Raw genomic sequence first — 21,218 nt, forward strand, 5'->3', positions numbered from 1 at the left:
GAAAGGGATCCTTATAAAAGGAACCAGTTGGACATAGAAACATGCATAAAACGAACATGATGTGGAGAGACAGGGTAAAGATGGCCATCTACAAGTCAAGGAGAAAGGCCTGGAACAGATAGATCCTCCCCTCACAGAAGCAATCAACTTGAAGAGACCTCGATTTTTTTATTTCTATCCTCCAGAGTCATGAGATAGTAAATTTTTGATCTTTAAGCTACAAGTCTGTGGCACTTTGTTCTGGAAGCCCTAGCAAACTCTCTAGCGAGCTCTCTCGCTGGCTCTCTCTCTTTCCCTAGCAAACTCTTACAATGCTAATTTCCATTTGTTGCTTTGGTGGCATTTTCCATTCTTAGTCTGATTCCTACTTATTTTTTTTAAACACAGCTTAGTTTCACCCACTTGGAGAAGATGTCCTTGATCTAGTTTAATTAAATGTTTTCCTGTATTGTGACAGTATAGTATTACAATACTGAAATGCTTGCTCTCTTTGTCTGACTTCCACATGAGGCTTGAGGCCCCAGGATTGTGTCTTGATACAGTGCTTGCGGATGAGACACTTAAATATTGTTTATTGAATAAATGTTATCAGCATAGCTTTGGGGGAAGATGAGCAAAATGTACTTTGTTGAATGACAAAAGTTGAGCATAAATATTATATTAAATGAATATTTAATGCTAGAAAAATTTTGTGGATACAGTAACTTAGACATTTCTGGTATTAAGAACTAAGAAAAATAGAGATCAAAAGTTTTTTTCTCCCCCCTCTCATTATTTTTGAACAGAAACTTCCTGCCCTGTCTACAGATTACAGCTGGGTAAGCATGCATTAAGACTGCAAGTGACTTTAAACACTCCATATCTAAAGGCACCATGTGACTTCCTAGTTTCTGTGGCCTTTTAAATGACACCTTTTATGTCTAATAACCATTATATTTCTCAATTGAAAATTAGGACCCATATTCTGATATAAGAACAAAGCAGTAAGTTTAAAAGGAAGGTATTCAAATAGAATTTCAATTCTTTGCTTAAGTCATAATATTTACTTTAATGGTATATAGTACTCTGCTTTTGAATTTTCTAAACAGAAACTGTCTTCTTCCCTCACTTTCTTTTCTTCCCTGCTTGCTGGGTCTTATGTGAAATATTTGCGATGAAGACTCACCTTCTGTAATATAAAAAAGAAGGGGTCATCAGAGAGACACTCCCTACCTTCAGTAGCTTTTCACAGTCCCCTTGTGTTTGCATATAGATAAAAGACAATCATAGTTTGTAGTTTTACCTGTCTGATGTAGTAGACTTTGGAGATATGAGGGATTTCTGAACACATGGAGCTCCACTATTCTCATTGGTATTCCTGGAGATGGTACAATTCCAAAAGCTTCTCTCTCTCACTGGAAAATGGTTCTTACTGTTTGATGATATATGGGTTTTTATAGTGACAGGAATGGGAGAATGAACTAAGAAGTGCTTGAGAAAAAATTACAGTAAGGAAAAAGGGGGAAACAGCCTACATGAACTTTATGGATTATTAGTTCAGAGAACGAGGCCTGAAATATGTAGCCTGATGCCCCGGTGCTGCTGGGAGTTTTATGAGAAGAGTGGAATTTCCTAAGGATTGGGTTTTAGGCTGTCCTCTCTGCCTTTCAGGAGCTGGGCCTACAAGTCAATGCGAGGGAGAAGAAGCACATGACAAATGAACAGAATACAGATGTTCTTGATGGGGTTATATCCCAATAAACCCACCCTAAGTTGAAAATATCACAAGATTGAAAATGCATTTAATACTTCTGCTTCATTGAATAGCCTAGCTTAGCAACACACACAGTGTAGAGTGCCAGTGGTTTATCCTTGTGATCATGGGTCTGACGGGAGCTGCAGCTCACTGCCCCTGCTAAGCATGTAGAGATAGTATTTTACTGCATATTGCTACTCTGGGAAAAGATCAAACTTTGAAATACAATTTCTCTAGAATGTGTACCACTTTTGCACCATTATGGACTTGAAAAATCACAAGTCGAACCATTGTAAATCAGGGACCCTCTGTAATTGAAATCTCATACATTTCTGAATATGTGATCACTAGGCCAGTGTGTGGAACCCTGATGTGGTTGGTGGGTCAGAATGACAGAAGGACATCCTACAGCAGGTCCTGGCTCTCCTGAGGCTCCTGTGCTCCAGAACAGGCTTTGCTTTCCCTCTCAGAACTAGAAATGTGCTTCAGGTACAGATTAGGGTTGCAAAAATTCAGAAAAAAAAAAAGCATTGTTGGAATTATATGGTATCAATCGCCAGTTGACAAATTTAATAGGAGATCATTAATGAGCAGTGGACATGTCAGTGCTTCTAATGTCAGTGCCACTATTGCCTGTCTCTGATAGGGACTCATCAGCTAGTTGGGATATTCTTGAAAATATCTTCAACTTCTACCAGAAGGAATAAATTATGTTGGTTATCTCTGAGGGGAAAATTTTAAAGCTTAATTAAACAAACAGTTAAATCATCCTTTAAAATGTGCTGGATGATTGTGCTTATACTAGCCTTCTTTTTATATATCCCAAGGGATGTCTTCAGATGCATGCATAAATCACTCAATAAGCCAGTGTATGTGGAGAGCTTAGTGTTTGCTCAGTACAGAGGTTGAATTATTAGCACCAGTCCATTGTGAGCAGATTGATGTACTGTGGTGATGTTTTTCCTATGGACTTTTCCCCACTGTATCTTTACAGGCTGGTAACCGAACTTATAAAGATTCTCTAAGAGAGAAGGAAAACCAACGATTGCAAAAGATGAAAGATGAACAACAGCAGAAGGTATTTACGAGACCCTACTAGTTATTGCTAATTGTTTGCTTGAAGTAGTGGGTATTTTTTAAGGGCTTCTGAGCAGAAATATTTAGATACATGAAAATCTTGGAAAAATAACACAAACATCAATAAGAGGTGAATTCTAGGCATATTTTAAGACTATAGGGATGGATCCTTCTGGTCAACATCATTGGCATACCTAGCCTCCATTGCAGGCTGCGGTGTGCTACACAGCTGGTGATGGCAATTCATGGAAAAGACCATGGAGCAAGTGTGGACTTCTGATCTGCAAAATAAAACATAGCCAACATCACTGACATTTTTTGTGAAATTATAGATGGTAGCCAAAGAATACTATGATACATAGCAAAGTAGGCATACAGAGTTATGAAACTGGCTTCAGTATTCACCTAAAATAATACATAAAGATATACTACATATGTACACAAATATGTGAGGCTTTACAAATTGTTTAAGCAATAAAAATAAGTGAAATAAATTAGATATCTCCAAGTGCTGAAGGGCCCATTCACATCAACCAAATGTAATTTCCCAAGTGGAAATGATGATGGCTCTCACCTTTGATAAATAGGTTCAGAGGGTCAGAAGCTCTTTAGCATGAGATGAGAATGCTGAGGAAGACCAGCGATCAGATGAATATCATATTCTCCTGTCCTAATATTCTTCTTGCTATATTGGTGGTTGATAGAAACCTTCTTCTAGAACATCTCTCAAACCTGTTTTTTCCAATTATACAATTAACTAGAATTCTAACTCCCATTCTGATTTCCTTGGTTGAATTTATTTTTACTTATGTCTTTTGCTTCACAAGGATATTTATTATAGCCATTAGATGTAAAAATCACATTGTGAAGTAATTTGATCCTTTTAAGTGCCACAGTCCTCCCAATAGTGGTCAACCCCTTCCTCACTCATGTTTCATGAAGCAGGCAGTATAAATGACTTTAGTGACCATATTGTGCCTTGTGGGTGGTCATTAAACCATTGAGAAAAATAACATTGAGTTGAAAATTTAGTGTTTAAGCTACTATGTAAGCAATAAAGAACCATGAAACATTTTTACCTCTTAGTATTTTTTAGTAAGCGACTATCTTTTTGTTTTGACAATCTCTTCATCTTAAAATCCCCAGTTAAATAAACAGCATTACAGCAAGATTCTAATAATTGTTAAGTAGAAGCTAAATCTGGTGTATATTCATATTGTATTTTCAATAATGTCTGAAAAATGATGTGAAATTGTTTGACTCTCTATGTGAGCTTCCAACTTAATATCATGTTCTGAGGTACTTAGTTACTAAGGAGACTGTAGTCAGTTGTAGGCATGATTTCCTCAAAAAGAACTTCTTGTGGATTTTAAGTAGTGTTTTATAAAGTTTGGTTATATATTTGGGACATGAAAACTACTAAAAGTAGAACATTTCACAAGGTGAATACTAAAGACTTTAGAAAATCAGATTTCATTTTCAGATTGAGCTGTTGAACACTGAAAATTAAACATTTTATTTCTTAATCTTGTTTTTAGTCTAGATTTAGACAAATTTTGGGACATGTGTTTTCTGGTTATTGATTGAACACATTTTTATTACCTCTCCTTTTATCTAGATTATTGGATATGGCTGTCAGTGAAATGAATAAATTTAGTACCTAGATAATTCCTTCTTTAGGGACTTATAACAGTAAAATATATAAGGATATTTACCCATCTGTTCTACTTTATTTTTGCTTTTCCTCCCTCCTTGCTCAATCTGTCATTGGGAAGTATCCACTGAAGGCATTCCCCAATGGGTAGACTCTCTCCTTTCTTATCACTCAGTGATTTACCCTAAGAAAGCAATAATATCATGTTTATGGTAAGGAGAGAGAGAAAACAATACATTTGTGTCATTGCAACTATTCCTATTTATTCATTACTTTCATTCAACAAACATGCATTGAATGCATGCTATGGAGTAATTCAGAGAGAGATAATTTAAATTAAATTAAGGTCTCAATACATTTATTTAGCTCCAGGCATCTCTGACTTTCATGTTCTTCTTGGCCTCTGAGGACAATAGGTTTATCCTTAAGGTTAACCTCTTAGTATTTTAATTTGATTCAGTTCCCTCTTCTAGATACTTATTTAGAATTTTCTTTTTTCCTATCCCTTCTGTATATTCTTCTTCACTGACTGTTGTTTTTTTCTTGTTAGTGAGTATGTTCACTCCTACCATTCTAAAATAAACCAACCAACTCACTCCTTCCTTGATTCTGCTATCCTCAGAATAACCCCTTCTTCTGTTTTTACAAGGGAGAAGAAAGACAAAATCTTACTGCAACCAACTTGTTTATTATGCATTTCATTCTTAATTCCTTATGATCTGGTTCATATTCACAAATGCTTTTACTGAAATTGCTCTTTAAAGGTAAAGAGGCTTCTCAATATACAATTCAGTGGTCTTTTTTGCAATACCTATCTCTCTATAACTCTGTAACACTGTGTGATAACCTTTAAAGGTTTCTTTTTCTGACTTAAAAAACTAAACAAAACAAAACTGTGCTCTTCTGGTTGATCTACCTCAGAGTAATCTATCCCAGTATTTGTTCATTCATTCATTCTATCAACGTGAATTCCTATTATGTGTTGAACTTTGCACAAGATGCTGAAGCTACAATTAAAAACAGAATAAGCTGGGGGTGGTGGGAAGGGGAAATGTTGATCATCAGATACTAAGTTATAGTTAGTTTATTTTAACCTGTGTCACCTGGTTCTGAATGGGATGTTGACTATACACACCAGTAGTGTACTCTGGGTTTCAGAAACATAGAGGAAAAGAACTGAAGTTTCAACCATAAAGAAATGTAAACACTTTAACCATAAAGAAACACTTTAACCATAAAGTGTTTGAGGAGATAGATGTGTTTAGCTTGCTTTAAACATTATATAATGTGCACATTCATTAAAATGTCACATGATGCCTTGTTAATGTGCACAATTTTTATGTTCTTTTGTGTCAGTTAAAATTGATTTAATAAAAGAAATAGAAGCCTTCTCCACTTAATAAAGGTCTTTGATAAAGTAAAATAATAATTTAAAAAAGAACAGTATAGACAAGGTCTTGGCCCTCCTGAAATTTACATTTTAATGGAGGAGATAGCAATTAAAATGAGGCAAAGAAAGAAAACATTGTACATTTTGTTTTATAGTGATTCACCCCTGTATAGTAATTAATGTTGTAAGGAAATGAATTATGGGTAGTGATGACTTCAGGGAGCTATAATAATGTTAATTGCCTCTTTCTCTCCTACAACCCTGATTTTTCTTCATGCATCCATCCCACTTTGCACAGTCTGTGTGTGAGAGAAAGGGGACTCCATCCCAGCCCTAGGATTCAGTCCCAAGTGGTTCACAGGAGTTCCTTTCTCCTAGATTGTGATGGGTTCTCCTATGGACATGAGCTGTATTCGCAACCATTGAGACTAAGGCAAAAGTCTTTCAGAATAGATTTTTTATTGATTTGAAGTATTCTGTTCTTTCCATTTAATGATTTTCAGCTTGATTCCTTTTTTTGGGGTCTATTTTCTCATTCTGATATTTCCTGTACCTGTTTTTTGTTCTTGTTGTTATCATTTATGTGGCATTTTCTTTTCTCATTTAATTTTAACCTGTGTCACCTGGTTTAAAATAGATTTCTAGTGACCAAAATGGATGGTTTTCCTTTTATTCAGTTTTATAGTAAAGGTAGATTTGATTTGTTCTTATTTATTATGGTTGCTAGTGTAATTTCATGTTTGTATTCTTGTCGCATAATTTACTTTTCATTAATGATATTTTATTTTTCTGACTCTCTGGTTGCACTTTCTCTGGTTCCATTTATTTATTGCCTCTCTTTCTGTTTTTCTGCCTCCCTTCCTCTGCAACCAGAAATTTTACGGTGTGTGTTTTTGTTTTTAATCTTGCCTAGCCTTTGGTTGTCTCTCTTAATCGGAACATATGTGTATCTTTTCAGTTTTCCTTTTCTCTTTTATGTTTATTCCCCTGCACTGTCCCTGCGAGCCATTCTCGGGACATCTATCAAATGGATTTCAGATATCCCATATCTCTTCTCCATATCTCTTCATTGTTTCTTATATTTCCTCTCTTCCCTTTTTTCCTTTCATTCTGGTAGAAGTCCTTAGCTAGGTCATCCTACATCAGTAGATTATTTCAAAACTCTGCCGTACTTATTTGGCACCTGTATTGAATCTGTTTACTCACCAAGATAGCTGATTTACTTTTTCATAGCAGGGTTCTGCTTAAGGATTACAATATTCTTTCTCATCTCGCCATTGATGGTAATTATACAAACATTAAAGTTTTGTATTTAATATGCAAACTGTATATTTTTTGTCTTTCCATTTAAATTTTTATTGCCGGTGATTTTGTGCCTCAAATGTTTGGTGATTCTTATGTTTATTTGGACATGTTGCTAAGTATGGTGAATGGGGAGCTTGTCTTCTGGGTGTGGTAGCTCCTCTTTTTTCCTGTGGCCTGGGTTCTAGGGACCTTACCCTTTTCCTCTGAGACCATCTCCCATTATCCTTTCCCTGTTTACCCAGAGAGATGTGTCGGTGCTTCCTGCTATGCAGCACAAGAGTGGGAGGGGACAGAGCCCACCACCAGGCTGCTCTCAATACAGATCTCCAGTTGGTCACCCCAGCATTCGCTCTGAGAGCTCCTTCAGAAGCACTGCCAACCCAGCTCCAGTTGATCCTACGCATGTGCTTTCCCAGGTAACTTATTCTATCTTCCCTTTACCTTTTAGGAATTTCTTAAAATCTCCGATAGGCTGATTGCACTTATTGATTTTTGCATGGTTATTAATTTTATAGTCGTTTAGAAAGCAAAACACCAAAAAAAAAATCAGAAAATATTTTGGGTGACAAAATTTTTGAGGAACCCATAAAAAATTCTAGTGAAAACATTTTATGGGGAATGCATCAAAGCTGTGCTCAGAGAAAGAAAACTAAAACTTTAATCCATTCAGTACTAACAAAGGAAAGAAACGAATTAAGCATCCAATCCAAGAATTTAGAGCAAGAATATTAAATGATACTGAAGGAAGTAATTATGATAAGAACAGAAATTAATAATAAAACGTGAAGAAATAGCTGTTGTAAAAATCCAGCCACTTACTTTTTGATAAAGTCAAAATAAATCTACAGGAAGTCTAATTGAGAAGAGATTAGCAAATACACAACATTATAAGTAAAGAACTGGAACCATAGATTTGGAAAAGATTACATATAAATTCCTACAGGTAATACTGTGCTAATATATTGAAAATCTGGATCATGTGAAATTTTTTTCCAGGAAAATATAACTATAAAATGACTCAAAGAATTAAAATACGCAAAGGCTAATGAAAATTCACGATTTGGAAAGTTTTCTGAGAATTACTTTCCCCAGTGGACTAAACTTGGATAATTTTAGAAGCAAGTTCTTTCAAATGTTCAAGAACAGACTTTTTTTTTTTTTTTCGTGTGTGCTTTATAAATGTTTCAGAGTAAGGAAAAGATGAAACACTTTAGTATTTTATTTAACTATCATCCCCATGATGTTACACTCTGATAAACGAAGCACATGTGCATATGCGTGCCCCCCCCCCCCAACCCTTGTAGATACACGGTCTCATAAGGACAGAGATTGAGGTCTGAAAGAAAATTCAGCTGGCATAGTGGTGCACGCCTGTAATCCCAGTGGCTCTGGAGGCTGAGGCAGGAGGATTGTGAGTTTAAAGCCAGCTTCAGCAACTAGTGAGACCCTAAGCAACACAGTGAGACCCTGTCTCTAAATAAAATACAAAATAAGGCTGGGGATGTGGTTCAGTTGTCGAGTACCCCTGAGTTCAATCCCCAGTAACCTGCCCCACCCCCAAAAAAAGAAAAGAAAAAGAAAATTCAACTACTGGAATTTTTCTCTGAAATAGTATTTTACCAAGGCAAAGTAGAGTTTATTCTAGGAATACAAAGATAATTAGCCATCTATAACTTACTATATCTTATCACTGCAATAGGAAAAAAAAATTGAGAGAAAAAATGTTTGGCCATCTCTTTAGTAACAAAAAAGACATTGATAAATTTTAACTTTTGTCAAAAAAAAAAAAAAAACCCACCCATAACACTTCAGTGAACTATGAAAAAAAAACGATATTCTTGACATACATATTTTTCCAAAGCAATAACCAACATTATCTTTAGTGGTGAAGTTCTAGAACAGTGAAAAACATAAGGTTGTTTGCAATCCCTACATGAATCGGTATCCTGAGAATTCTAATCTAATGCTTCTCAAAGGTATTTAATGGGAAACCTTTAATGCAAAGTTATTTGGAGGAAGACTATTAATATTGCCTGGATCAAAGTTTGGAAATTATTTTAGCCAGCTTGATAAGAAACAAAAATTCAAAATCAGTTTTTCAATTGGAATTATATTTATGAACAAGAGCAATTTGCCTGTAAACCAGGAGAATTAGCTGAGACATGGTAGAAGAAAATGAGTTCAATAAAGGAGACTTGGTTACAAAATGTGTAAAACACACACACACACACACACACACACACACGAATCAGCTTTCTTAAATACCAGCAAAATTAATTAGAAAAATATAATGGGATAAAAAAGATCCCATCAAAGACCAACTATGTAAAAAATTGTTCAATAGCAGAAAAACAAAAGCTTTCCTATAATGCATAAAAATCAATTTGAATACAGCAGAGATGGCTAATGCTCCTGAGTGGTAAAACTCAATATTGCAGTAATTATAGTTCTGTCCAAATTAAGTATGAATTTAATGCAATTCAAATAAAATTTTCAATGGTCTTTGAGTTAGTTTGAAAAACTATTTTTAAATTTTAACCTGGAGAATAATTATGAAATTAAATAAGAAACTCTAGAAAAAATATGAATCATTTGTGCATTTTTGGGGGCAAGGACTTACACTAGTAGCTATTAATGTAGACTATTGCAAACTCATCCAGTAATAACTCAAGGGACAAAATAAACTGGAAGTCTCTTTGGCAATATCAAATTCTGAAGTTTCCTCAAAGTTAAAATGTTAGTTCTAAAAGGTATACGTTAGTTCTTAGGAAATAAGCAAAGATGTATACAAGATGGATGTACAAATTTGATCATTTTAAAAATGAGATTAATGGAAACTGTGAAGCAATTTGTTCAGTGATAGAGGATTTGAAGTTTTTAAGAGTTGAGAAATCTTTGCAGCAGTTACTACCATATTTTAATGACATGGAAATGTGCTCACGTACATGGAAAATAGATTATAAAACAGAGTGCAGACAAATGTTAAAACCTACCTCCTGTTCTTGTTGCACTTTGTGCAAATTACTTCATTTCTCTAAGCCTCATCTGTTATAGCTGATAGTGATGTTATTTGCCTCATGACATTGTTTCTAGGATCAAATGAGAGAAAGCATGTAGAATTTATCCTAATGCCTAACACGTGGTAAGCCTGAAAATGTGACCCAAGGTGATAAGAAGTTATAATCTATGTGTGTAAATCAAGAAGAAAATATACTGACATGTTAAAGGAGCTTATCTCTGTGTAGGGAATTTTATGAGTGATTGTTTTGTTTTTCTTTCTTTTATTCTTTTTTTTTTTTTTTCCTTTGGTACCAGGGATTCAACCCGGTGCTTAACCACTGAGCCACATCCTCAGCCTTTTTTTTTTTTTTTTTTTTGTATTTTATTTAGAGACAGGGTCTTGCTGTGTTGCTTAGGGCCTTGCTAAATTGCTGAGGCTGGCTTTGAACTCATGATCCTCTTGCCTCAGCCTCCCAAGAGGCTGGGATTACAGGGGTGCACCACTGTACCAGCTATTTTGTTTTTCTTGATAGTTTCTGTAGTATCTACATTTTTTCACACTAAATCAATGACTTTTATGAAAGAAAAGTGTTTTTTTTTTTTTTAAATAGGAGAAAGTTGATAGGGATTATTTCTAGGTGGGAGATACAGAACTACACATATGATTATTGAAGCTGGAGTGCATTTATTTATATTTACATTAAAATGACATATTTGTGCTATTTTTTAAAAAAATTTTCCTACTACAGCCATTAGTATCTATTTCCTTTGATTTGGCTTGTCTTCTCTTAATTTTTGAGTGTGTTTCCCTGTTTTCTTCTCATTCTTCCTAGCTAAGGTCATCTTTGGGGTGGAGGAGTGTCACTGTGAAGATCCTCAGAACAGGGTTTCTTTAAGGTTTCTTCCTCCCCTAAAAGTTCTTCTGGATTTAACATTCAAAGGCAGTAGTTCTTATTTACTTATTTATTTTTTTTAACTTCTTGGCCTTTCCCCTCCTGCTTCCACCATCCTTTTTTCCTCTTGTTGAGTTGAGAGAGCATCCTCTCCTGGGAGAAGTTTCTCCTGCCAGGCGATGGCACTTTAATGTTTACTTGAAGCAGTCAGGCTGAACCATGTCAGAACACGCCCCAGTGGGATTCAGACATGATTTTAAAATGGCTCTATCTTTGTCTTCAATTGCTATACTAGAGCGTTGCTTTCGAGCAAGATTTTCACTCTAGCCTCATCAGGTTTCTCAAGCCGTCAGACTTGCACTCACCCATCTGTTGTGTAGCTGACCCTTGGATAGAGCAGGGCACTGCTAGCAAATTGGAGCCCAGAGCATTGATTCTCACAACCTCTATGGGGAGATGGCAACCCCTCTACTTCTTGCTAGTAGCTTGGGCTCTAAGCACAGACCCTTAGTGCTATCCCACACCTCCCCTGGAATGCGCAGGCAGTGGCACTGTGTGCAGTGTTGTCCTCATTTACCATAGATCACCTGGACAACATTTACAGGAAGTTCTGTTCTTGGCATCTCCAAGGTGGTGTTTCACTGAAGGCCCTCTTTATGTAGAGCTCTGCCTGAATGTAGGGAGTTGTGTAGCACAGTGATAAGCCATGCTTCCTCTCCTTGGAGAGCGTTGGTGGATATAAATAAAATGTTGAACACCCATTTCTCTTGTTTGCATCTTTGTATTTCCACATCATTGTTTGAACTCATGCTCAGCAATGCATTTGTTTTTGCTTCATATCACAGTTGTCTCAGCGTCTGCCTCCCTCATTATACTGTGATTTCTTTTGTGGAGAGGTCTGTCTCATTTGTATCCATGCCTTCAGCACGAATCTAGGTGTTTGGAAGGTGGTTGGTGCTTAGCAAATTTGTGGTGAGTGGAACACTGTCTCTGATGTTGTAAGTCATCTCCCCACTGCCTACAGTGTTTTGATTCTCTTAATGTTTCCAGCTCAGTCCTTGGAACAAGAGCAACTTATTTTGCATTTGTCCAACTGTATATTGCACTTCCATGTGAGAACCCAGTAAATGAACCAAAAATATGCTTATAAGGCGTGCAGATACATCCTTGGTGGCTGTCAGTTCAGTGGAACAAATTATCTTTGAAAGTAACCTTTTTGGTACAAAAAACTGTCCTTTTCCTAGTAAATATGCCTTGCTAGCTATAGTAATCCTGAGTGCGGCTATGCCAGCACCTCCCTTCTGCCATCTACAGCAATGTTCTTTCATGGTGATGCCTCATCAGCAGCCTGTCCCCTTTCCCACCAGATTTTTATCTGCTGTCCCCCATCCCTGCCTCATAATGGGATGATTTCTGTTCTTCTCTTCCCTTCCTCTTTTCTTTCTTTCTAGCAGTTCTTAGCTTTATAACAATAGTCTTCCTCTTTTACATCTCTAAATATTAAAAGATACATATATATAGGAATTTTTAAATAAAGAAGAGCAGAAAGAAACAAATGGCCTTCCACATGGGCAGGACATCCTTTTTTTCTTTCCACATTGTTTTAATTGGTGCATTGTAGCTGTACATAATGATGGGATGTGTTGTTACATATTCTTAGATGCAAGCAATAGAACAACATAATTTGGCCAGTATCTAGGCAGTAAATCTTTAGTGATGGAATGAAGAAGTAATAAGTTGTAACATTAACAAACAAAAACTATATCTGATATTAAAGCTTTCTTCCCCTGCCCTCCAAGTTCCTCTATTCAGTGGTAATTATAGCTAACATTTTCTTGTGTATTTTCCCATAAAACATTTTAAATAAGATATATGGCAACATATAAAAGTTAAAATGGATGTATGCATATATTTTCTATTTATATGGAGGGATCACAAGAAAATGCTCTGGATTTACCTTTGATGGCTTAATATAGTTTAGAGATTTCTCCATAGGCCCTCTCTGCCCCTCCCCCCAAACCAGACCTCTCTTATTCTTTGTAACAGTTTCATAGTATTCCATTGTGTGGATGGTCTAAGTTGTCCTTATTTGTGGACATTAACATTTTTCCCTGAACATTTACAGTTTCAATGACAATGGTAAATATCCATATACTATATCATATACATGTACTTTAAAAACACTTATGCAAAAAATGTGTATATTTTAAATCCTGATGGCTACTGCTAATTTTTCCTCCACAAACAGAATTAGTTTTCGCTTATCTTTTTCACTTATCTAGGTGCACTTGAATGTATCTGATTTTCTGTCAAAGTTTTCTGATTTTTTTCCAAAATGATAGAAAAATTTTTATCTCATCACTCAATTTTTTGAGTAAAAATGATGATGATTTTGAATGATAATCTGACATTTATTCAAGAGATGCCTGTTCCTATTTTTGACCCTTGTTCTGCTTGGTTGGTCTTTTCCTTATTAGTTATATGAGGTCTTAGCTTCTTCTTTGGTCCTCAACCTAAAATACTCACTGAGCCACTAGTCTCATATCAGTGTGCCTAAATGCCCTGCCGGCTTTATGATAGGATGTTTTTCTCAATCGTTTATGGGTTTCTTTTCTTTATAAAATAAACAAAGCAAGGATCTTATCTATCTTGTTCACCATTGTAACCCTATTCCATTGATCCAAGCCTGTCTCCTATTTGTTCAGCGAATGAATGAAAGAAAAATGAATGAACCTGTGTCATAAATATTTCTTAACAGTTTGTTTTTATTTTGTTTATGCTATTTTATCCAAATGAAAACTAAGGATGATGATGATGATGATGATTTGTGTGTGTGTGTGTGTGTGTGTTGGTGTTGGTGGTGTTGGTGGTGCTGGTGCTGGGGATTGAACCCAGGGCCTTATGATGCTAGGCAAATACTCTACCATTGAGATATACACCCAGCCCTTTTAAAAAAGTTTTGAGACAGAGTCTTATTAAGTTGCCAAGGCTGGCTTTGAAACTTGTGATCCTCCTATCTCAGCCTCCGGAGTAGCTGAGATTGAAAGTGTGCACAATTATGCCTGGCTGGGTTTTCTTATTCAGATTTATCATTCTTTTCTCATTTATGATTTCTGGACCTTCATCACTCTAAATTTATAGGTATATACCTGTGTATCCTTTGGAAACATGTATGGCTCAGTCTTTTAGGTCCAAATATTAGACCTTTATAATTCTTTTTTATACATCAAATAAAGGAGATCTAATTTCGATTTTCTTTCAGTAGCTGTTTAATCTACCATCATTTACCGACTATCCCTCTTTGCATTCGTTCAACACAACTACTTAAGGAGAAGCTATATTTCCATGTGTTAGTTCTATTTTTAGACTCAAACTGTTTTAATTACTAACTTTCATGATGTTTTAGTATTTGCTGGAACTGTTCTTTCTCATTTATTTTCTTTTACAGGATTTTTCATGGCTATAATTGCATAGTTGTTTTTGTTTTTCCAGATAGATTATGCAATCCTTTTACCAAGTGTGAAAGATTATCTTAAATTATTTTAAAGTAAAATGTAACTATATGCATACATATGTGTGCACATTTGCATATATAAACACATAATAAGTGTCTTATAGTTCTTTGTGTCACATTCCAGGGCTTAGTTTGTTCAGTCTTCATGATATTAAATGTAGAATGGACTGGCTATTAAAGTTGTTTCTCACAAAAAAAAAATGGGTTAATGGATATAAAAAGAATTAGCATCGTTTGGCAAGAAGGATTTTGACTTAGACACAGTTAGATATGTTCTGCTAATACATTTAAGTGTGAATGGATCCCAAAATCCTGGACATGGATGTTCATACTTGAGTACCATAAACTGCTATGAAGTTACCCTTATTCCTAATTGCTTATTTTGGATGCATCTTGCAGAAAATGATTAGGTACAAGAAAACCTAAGCCCCAGTTTTATTTTGCTACTAGTGATCTGTTTAGCTTTTGACAACCTAAACTGTATCTTCGATCCTGTTTTCTCATCTGGAATACAAGCCTAATATTGCTTTTTCACTTATCAATAATACTTGTTTACCTGCCTACCTTTGAGAATTTTTTTGAGGGTCAAGTAACAGAATTCTGGAAAAAAAATTATTTGAAAATGATAACATCTTCTAGTTAAATATCATACTTTAAAAATATGTTATTTCCTTATATCCAGTTCTCCTCTCCACATGTTCCACCAAGAAAAAAAAATACAGGAATTTTTTAAAGGCATAAACTTATAAGAACAAAAGAACAGACAAAGAAACTACAGAAAAAAGAAACAAAACAGCCAAATTTTTGATGTGGGAAAGTAGATGTTCAGTGTAACAGGTGGAAGTAGATAATTAGTGAAACAGGAAAAACCTTGTGCAAGGAACAGTAAAACACAAGTTGATTAAAGTTCAGGTGTTGGAGGTACCCGGCACCTCTGCAAGCTGGACCTGAAAACAGGATGATGAATTAAAAGCCTAAAGCCAGGAGCTATAGACCCCACCACCACCACCACAGTGAACATTAAAAAAGTTGTAAGGCTGAGAATGAGGTACACCAGGAGGGGCAGTTAGGGTTGGGGTAGAGGTTGAAATAGAGAAATCTTTTTCTACAGTAGGAAGTAAAAAAAATGCCATTAAAAATGAATAAATAGAAGAATCTACATGCTATTGAGGAGATAATTTTAAGAGATAAAACCATACACAGGAGTTGAAGGTGGTTGTAGAGGAATAGGAGAGCACAGGATCTGGTTTTATTTTAGTATAAGTCTTGGTAGTATTAATAAATTGTATTGATACTTGGTGGGCTTTTAAAGGTATATCATATGTTAAAGTGATAAAAGTTAAACAGAACACTTCAGGCCATTATGGAAGAGTGAGACCCTAGCACAAGGTTTGGCATCTAGGTTCTTAAGGCTTATTAAGAATGAATAAGTATTATTCAATTATTTTGAAAATGTTCTAATTTTCCCTTGCTCTGGAGCTATGTAAGAATTAGGATTATTTATTATACTTCAGGGACTGATGGGATGAGCAATATATTTGAAAAAATCACAGTGTAAGTAACAGGTGTTTTTATTTTGGGAACTATGGAATATAGATGGCCTTTGAATAAAGTTTTAAAAATGTCAATCTGAATTTTAAGTTTATTTTAGACTTTTCTCCAGGAAGTTTGAAGGCTAGAGAACTCATGGCACCTAGTTCTTTGGTATGAGACTATAAACGTAGTAACTGAGTCTGGAAGAAGTTTCCTCTTTCAAGAGATAATCAGGATGTTGAAAGCTATAGATTTAGTTATAGTAATGTGATCTATTTGAAGCAAAGTATTCCTTTGAGGGAACTCAAAATTCTGCTAGTATCTAACCAATAACAGACAAGTGCTTGTTATCCAGGAAGTAAAATGCTTCACCAGTAGAATTGCATCAAGTGAGCCCAATTTGTAAGTTGCTATGAATTTATTAGGAAAGAAGTGGCATAGAAATAACAAGAAGTAGCATTGTGTGATACTCTGAAAGGAACTAATTTGATTTTTTTTTTGTAAGACACAGATGAGTTTGAGTCACATTATATTTTCCTCTCTGTATCTTGTTACCTCCTGGTCTAATTTCTTGACCATGCACATTGGCTATTTAATCTGACAATTTTGCACTCATGTAGCTATTCTGTTTGACTAAGCCACAATTATTTTTGCTACCTACTTATATAGGAAAATAATTTCACATCCAAATAGTACTTAAGTAAAAGTTTCAAAAGTGAAATATTGCACCAGCTAAGGTTAAATATGAAATTGATTTGGATGTCTTCTGTACAATCATGTTAATTGAAAACCATATTTTAAAACTTTTATTGTTCCTAGAATAAATTACTGGAAACTAAACGACAGCAGCAAGAAGAGGAAAGAGCCAGAATCCTTCAAGCCGAGCACAGGAGGTATAACTGGCTAATAAAATAAGCATCCTTGGTAAAATCAATTACTTTTAAAAGTTTTGCAGTGCTTTAGGAAAACACTACAGTAATAATATTAAATATGGTTTAGGGATACTCATTGCCTTTAACTCTTTGTCATTGAGTTATGGTGTATGTATGAGGTATGGCAACTGTTACATATCTGTATGCACATGTATACATATATACATACATGACACACAACATCCCATTTGCCTGGATAGATGGCATTATAAACACATTGGGTTACTTTTTTTTCTTATTTATTTATTTACATTAGGTTACTCTTAATTTGCCTTCCATGAACAGAACATCATAATAATCCTTTGCAATGATGCTATACCATTTCTAGGCTACTTCAGAATAAGTAGTACCTGAGTACTAAAGCTTGTCAAAGCTATTTTATATGGAAAACAGGGGGGAAATGCCTCAAGATAGAACCAGTAAGTGAATTTTAGAAGTATAAGTACTCTCTGTTATTTGTAATACCTGGTATAAGCACTTGAGAGTACCCAGTAAAATCATGTGCATGGTGTGACAGTGCTAATGGCCGCCATGTTGTCTGTCATTGCTGTGCTAGGATTTTCCCCAGAGGCGCTTAGGCTATTTGAATTCACTGGGGGGGGGGGGTGCTTGTGTGTGTTAGGGGAGGAATTTAATGTAAAGGCTTTCATGATTTAAAGCAGCAAATTCTTCTTTTGAAAGTAATAGCTTTTCTTTTGTATTTAACCTTTCTGCTACCACTAAGGTGTATTTTTGAGTTGTGTTGATTTCATTTTATAAATAAGAGACCATAAAATGTATCCAGCAAAACTCCCTGTTCTGGCGGTGCCACTTATGGTGGGTAGGGCTCTCATGCTCTCCTCTCTGTATCTTCCTCCTGGTCTAATTTCTTGACCATGCACATTGGCTTTTTAATCTGACAGTTTTTCACTCATTTGACTAAGCCACAATTATTTTTGCTACCTACTTATATAGGAAAATAATTTCACATCCAAATAGTACATAAGCAAAAGTTTCAAAAGTGAAATATTGCACTAGCTAAGTGCAATATGGATATGCTGCCTCCATCGTCCAATCAAAATAAATAGTTTTAAAATGTCAAATGTGAATTTATGTGTTTCTCTGGTCTTCAGGAAACCTTAAAACTTTGAGATATTGGCTGTTTGTTGATTAAGCTGATGCAGGGAAGAGATCTTTATGGTTATCTGTTTATTATAAAATAGGCCATAAATTTAGTCCTTTTTATTGGTTTTGCTCATTTACTGTTTACAAGAACTTCTGTTAAAAAATGGTATTGTGTTTATAACACTGATTTGCTAGTACTCGCCAATTATTTCTCTGGCTTTCTGAGGAATGATTAGATTGGGAAGTAAGCATTTTTAAAATAGTGGTGTGTCACTTTAACAGGCCCCATTGCTTAAAAAAAAAAAAAAAAACCCTTATCTTTCATAGCACCCAATAAAAGACAAGTTATTTGATTAGAGGTGGAAAGGATTACATTTTTGTTATAGAATCTTGGCCTTCATTCTGTAGATTTAATTTCAACACCACTGAATACCTAAATATTGGTGGGGTTGTTTATTTTTGATACCTTATTTTCTCTTTTACTGGTTCTAATGAAAGTAAATCAAAATTTATTCCATGAGGAAGTTTCTCTGGGTAATAAACTCAGAGATCAGTTTTGAAATATTAAACACAAATTTTTATGTTCTTAATCAATTTTTGAAAAGAGCTTACTTTTGGATTGTCCCTTGAGTTTGTAGAGAGCTTCCCTATGGTATCATAAGAGAAGACTCAATACTCAATATCCTCTTAATGAACAAATAGCATACCCAAAGCTATATAGTATGTGTGTAGGGGACCTAGATTAGTGTTCTCCAAGGGCACAATTTTGAGTTGGAAAGGCAACATGCTTTCTCCTGTTTAGAAGTTCACATAGCATAAAACTTCATCCTGAGTTTTATAACAGAAAGTTGGTGGGATTCCTCATGAGCTCTTCAATGAATCCTATAATGAGCTTGAGCTTGCCCCTGCCCTTGAACCTGACCCAGTATAACTATTTGAGCAAGAGAAGACAGGGAGGGACACCAGAGAGAACAGATGGGGCCGGGATTTGGGGGGAAGTGGTGGTCAAAGCCTTGAAAGGATCTGGGCCACAAGTTGAATGCCAGAGTGAACCAAATTGATTTATTGAAATTTGAACCATCTTTTAATATCCATATTAACCCTCAGAAGAAAACCTAGAGGGCAAGTTTGGCAACAATCACATATATTAATATTATAATACACATGTTAATATATGTAATCTAAAGCTAACAAACTAGATAACAAAAATATAAAGTGGAACTTCCCCTCATTTGTATTCTTTAGTTTTGTTTTTGCAACACTGGGGATTGAACCCAGGGATGCTCTACCAAGTGAGCTATAGCTCCAGCCCTTTTTATTTTGAGACAGTCACTAAGTTGCCCAGGCTGGCCTCAAACTTGCAATCCTTCTGCTTTAGCCTCCAGAGTTGCAGGAATTATAGGATGTGCCTTGAAGCCTGGCTCCTATTTGTATTTTTTCCCACATTTTAAAAAATTGGTGTATTATAGTTGTAAATAATGAGGGATTTGTTGTTATATACTTGTATAATATTGTTTGGCCAATATCACTCCCTAACACTACTTCTCTCCTTCCTCCCCACCCTACTTGTAATTTTTTTTTTTTTGTACCTGGGATTTAACCCAGGGATGCTTAAGCACTGAGCCACATCCTCAGCCCTTTTTGTAATATTTTATTTAGAGACAAGGGTCTCACTTAGTTCCTTAGGGATTCACTAAAGTAGCTGAGGCTGGCTTTGAACTCCTAATTCTCCTGCCTCAGCCTCTTGAGCCATTGGGATTACAGGTGTGCACCCTGTTTGTATTCTTGATAGGAGTTTGAGAGAAACAAAAAATCTCTTTACCACCCACCATCTCTGGTTGACCCATTCTTCAGTGGACAGCCCAATTGAGGACACTCCTAAGCATTAAATAGAGCTCAACCACCAGGACCCTCTTAGTTACTGATGCTCAGGAGTGAACATAGTACCTTGCCTCCTGATGAGGCAGTGAGAATGGTGGACAGTGAGCTGTGTCGCATGTTGTCCCTTCTAGTAGTGGGATTTTCACAGTGCAGCTGTTTTCACAGAAACAGACTTGTGCCAAGAAAATTCATTTATTCAATAAGTACATTATCAGGGCTCACTCTGCCAAGGCTTTGTTCAAGTTCAAGAATGGGGTAAGCCGGGCACAGAGGCATATTTCTGTAATCCCAGCAGCTCGGGAGCCTGAGGCAAGAGGATAGCGAGTTCAAAGCCAGACTCAGCAAAAGTGAGGCACTAAGTAACTCAGTGAGACTCTGTCTCTAAATAAAATACAAAATAGGACTAGGGATGTGGCTCGGTGATCGAGTGCCCCTGAGTTAAATTCCCAGTAACCCCTGTCCCCCCCCCCAAAAAAAATGGGGTAAATAAGGCAGAAAAGATATTACACCACCTGGACACTGCAATCTGGAAGAGAGAAACAGAAGTCAACAATTAAACTGCAGGATTATTTTAGAAGGGGAAAAATAAGTACTGTGAGGACTATCACAGGGTGATATTAAGGGAGCCATTAGAGGTGATAGACTGAAGAAGGTCTCATTGAAGAGCTGGCCTCCAAGTACAAGGGACAGTCAGAGACACACAGATTCAGGCAGAAACATGTACTTGTATGGTGCCTTTTGATCAAGAGAGGAGCAATTGCAAGGCTCTAACATGGGAATGGACTTTGAATCCCAAATGGTTGGATTATTGTATTGAGGTAGAAAAAGTAGGCAGGAGTAAGGCAATACAAGATGGCCTAATAGGACTTCCAATAGGAAGTCATGGGAGGGTTAAAGTAGAAGCAAGCCTTATAACTTAGGGAGGTGGTTGTGTGGAGACTGCATTCCAGAGGATGAGAGTGGGGCAGTATCCAGGAGAGGTGATGTAGATTAGAACTAGAATGGAGTCCATGGAAAGAAGCAAGTGAATTCAGGGGTGTGTTTAGTGGGTAGAGCACACAAGACCTCTATTGGTTTGGATGTAGGGTGAGATGGGTGGGGGATAATGAGAGGAAGTCCCTTTGTCTAACAAAAGAACTAGATCTAAACAGCCCCAGACTTATAGGCAGTCCAGAATTCCATTGGTTGTGTTGCTTAAGG

The 21,218-nt window shown here is 36.0% G+C and overlaps 1 protein-coding gene across 7 annotated transcripts in view; it reads left to right on the forward strand.

The window, feature by feature from the left end:
• Epsti1 (epithelial stromal interaction 1) overlaps positions 1 to 21,218 on the forward strand; it is a 97,529-nt gene that overhangs the window by 66,733 nt on the left and 9,578 nt on the right. For 2 of the 7 annotated variants that reach the window (XM_046454173.2, XM_046454170.2), the window contains exons 8-11: positions 786 to 818; positions 2,730 to 2,813; positions 7,404 to 7,577; positions 16,921 to 16,994. In XM_046454173.2, the coding sequence (XP_046310129.1) occupies positions 786 to 818; positions 2,730 to 2,813; positions 7,404 to 7,577; positions 16,921 to 16,994 (365 nt within the window). The remainder of the gene's footprint in view (positions 1 to 785; positions 819 to 2,729; positions 2,814 to 7,403; positions 7,578 to 16,920; positions 16,995 to 21,218) is intronic. The other 5 variants (XM_046454174.2, XM_046454171.2, XM_046454175.2 and 2 more) reach the window with 5 other exon arrangements.

This window comes from Marmota monax, unplaced genomic scaffold (genome assembly GCF_021218885.2).
Source record: "Marmota monax isolate L192 unplaced genomic scaffold, Marmota_monax_Labrador192_F-V1.1 WCK01_AAM20220418_F8-fsc00011, whole genome shotgun sequence".
NCBI lineage: Eukaryota > Metazoa > Chordata > Mammalia > Rodentia > Sciuridae > Marmota > Marmota monax.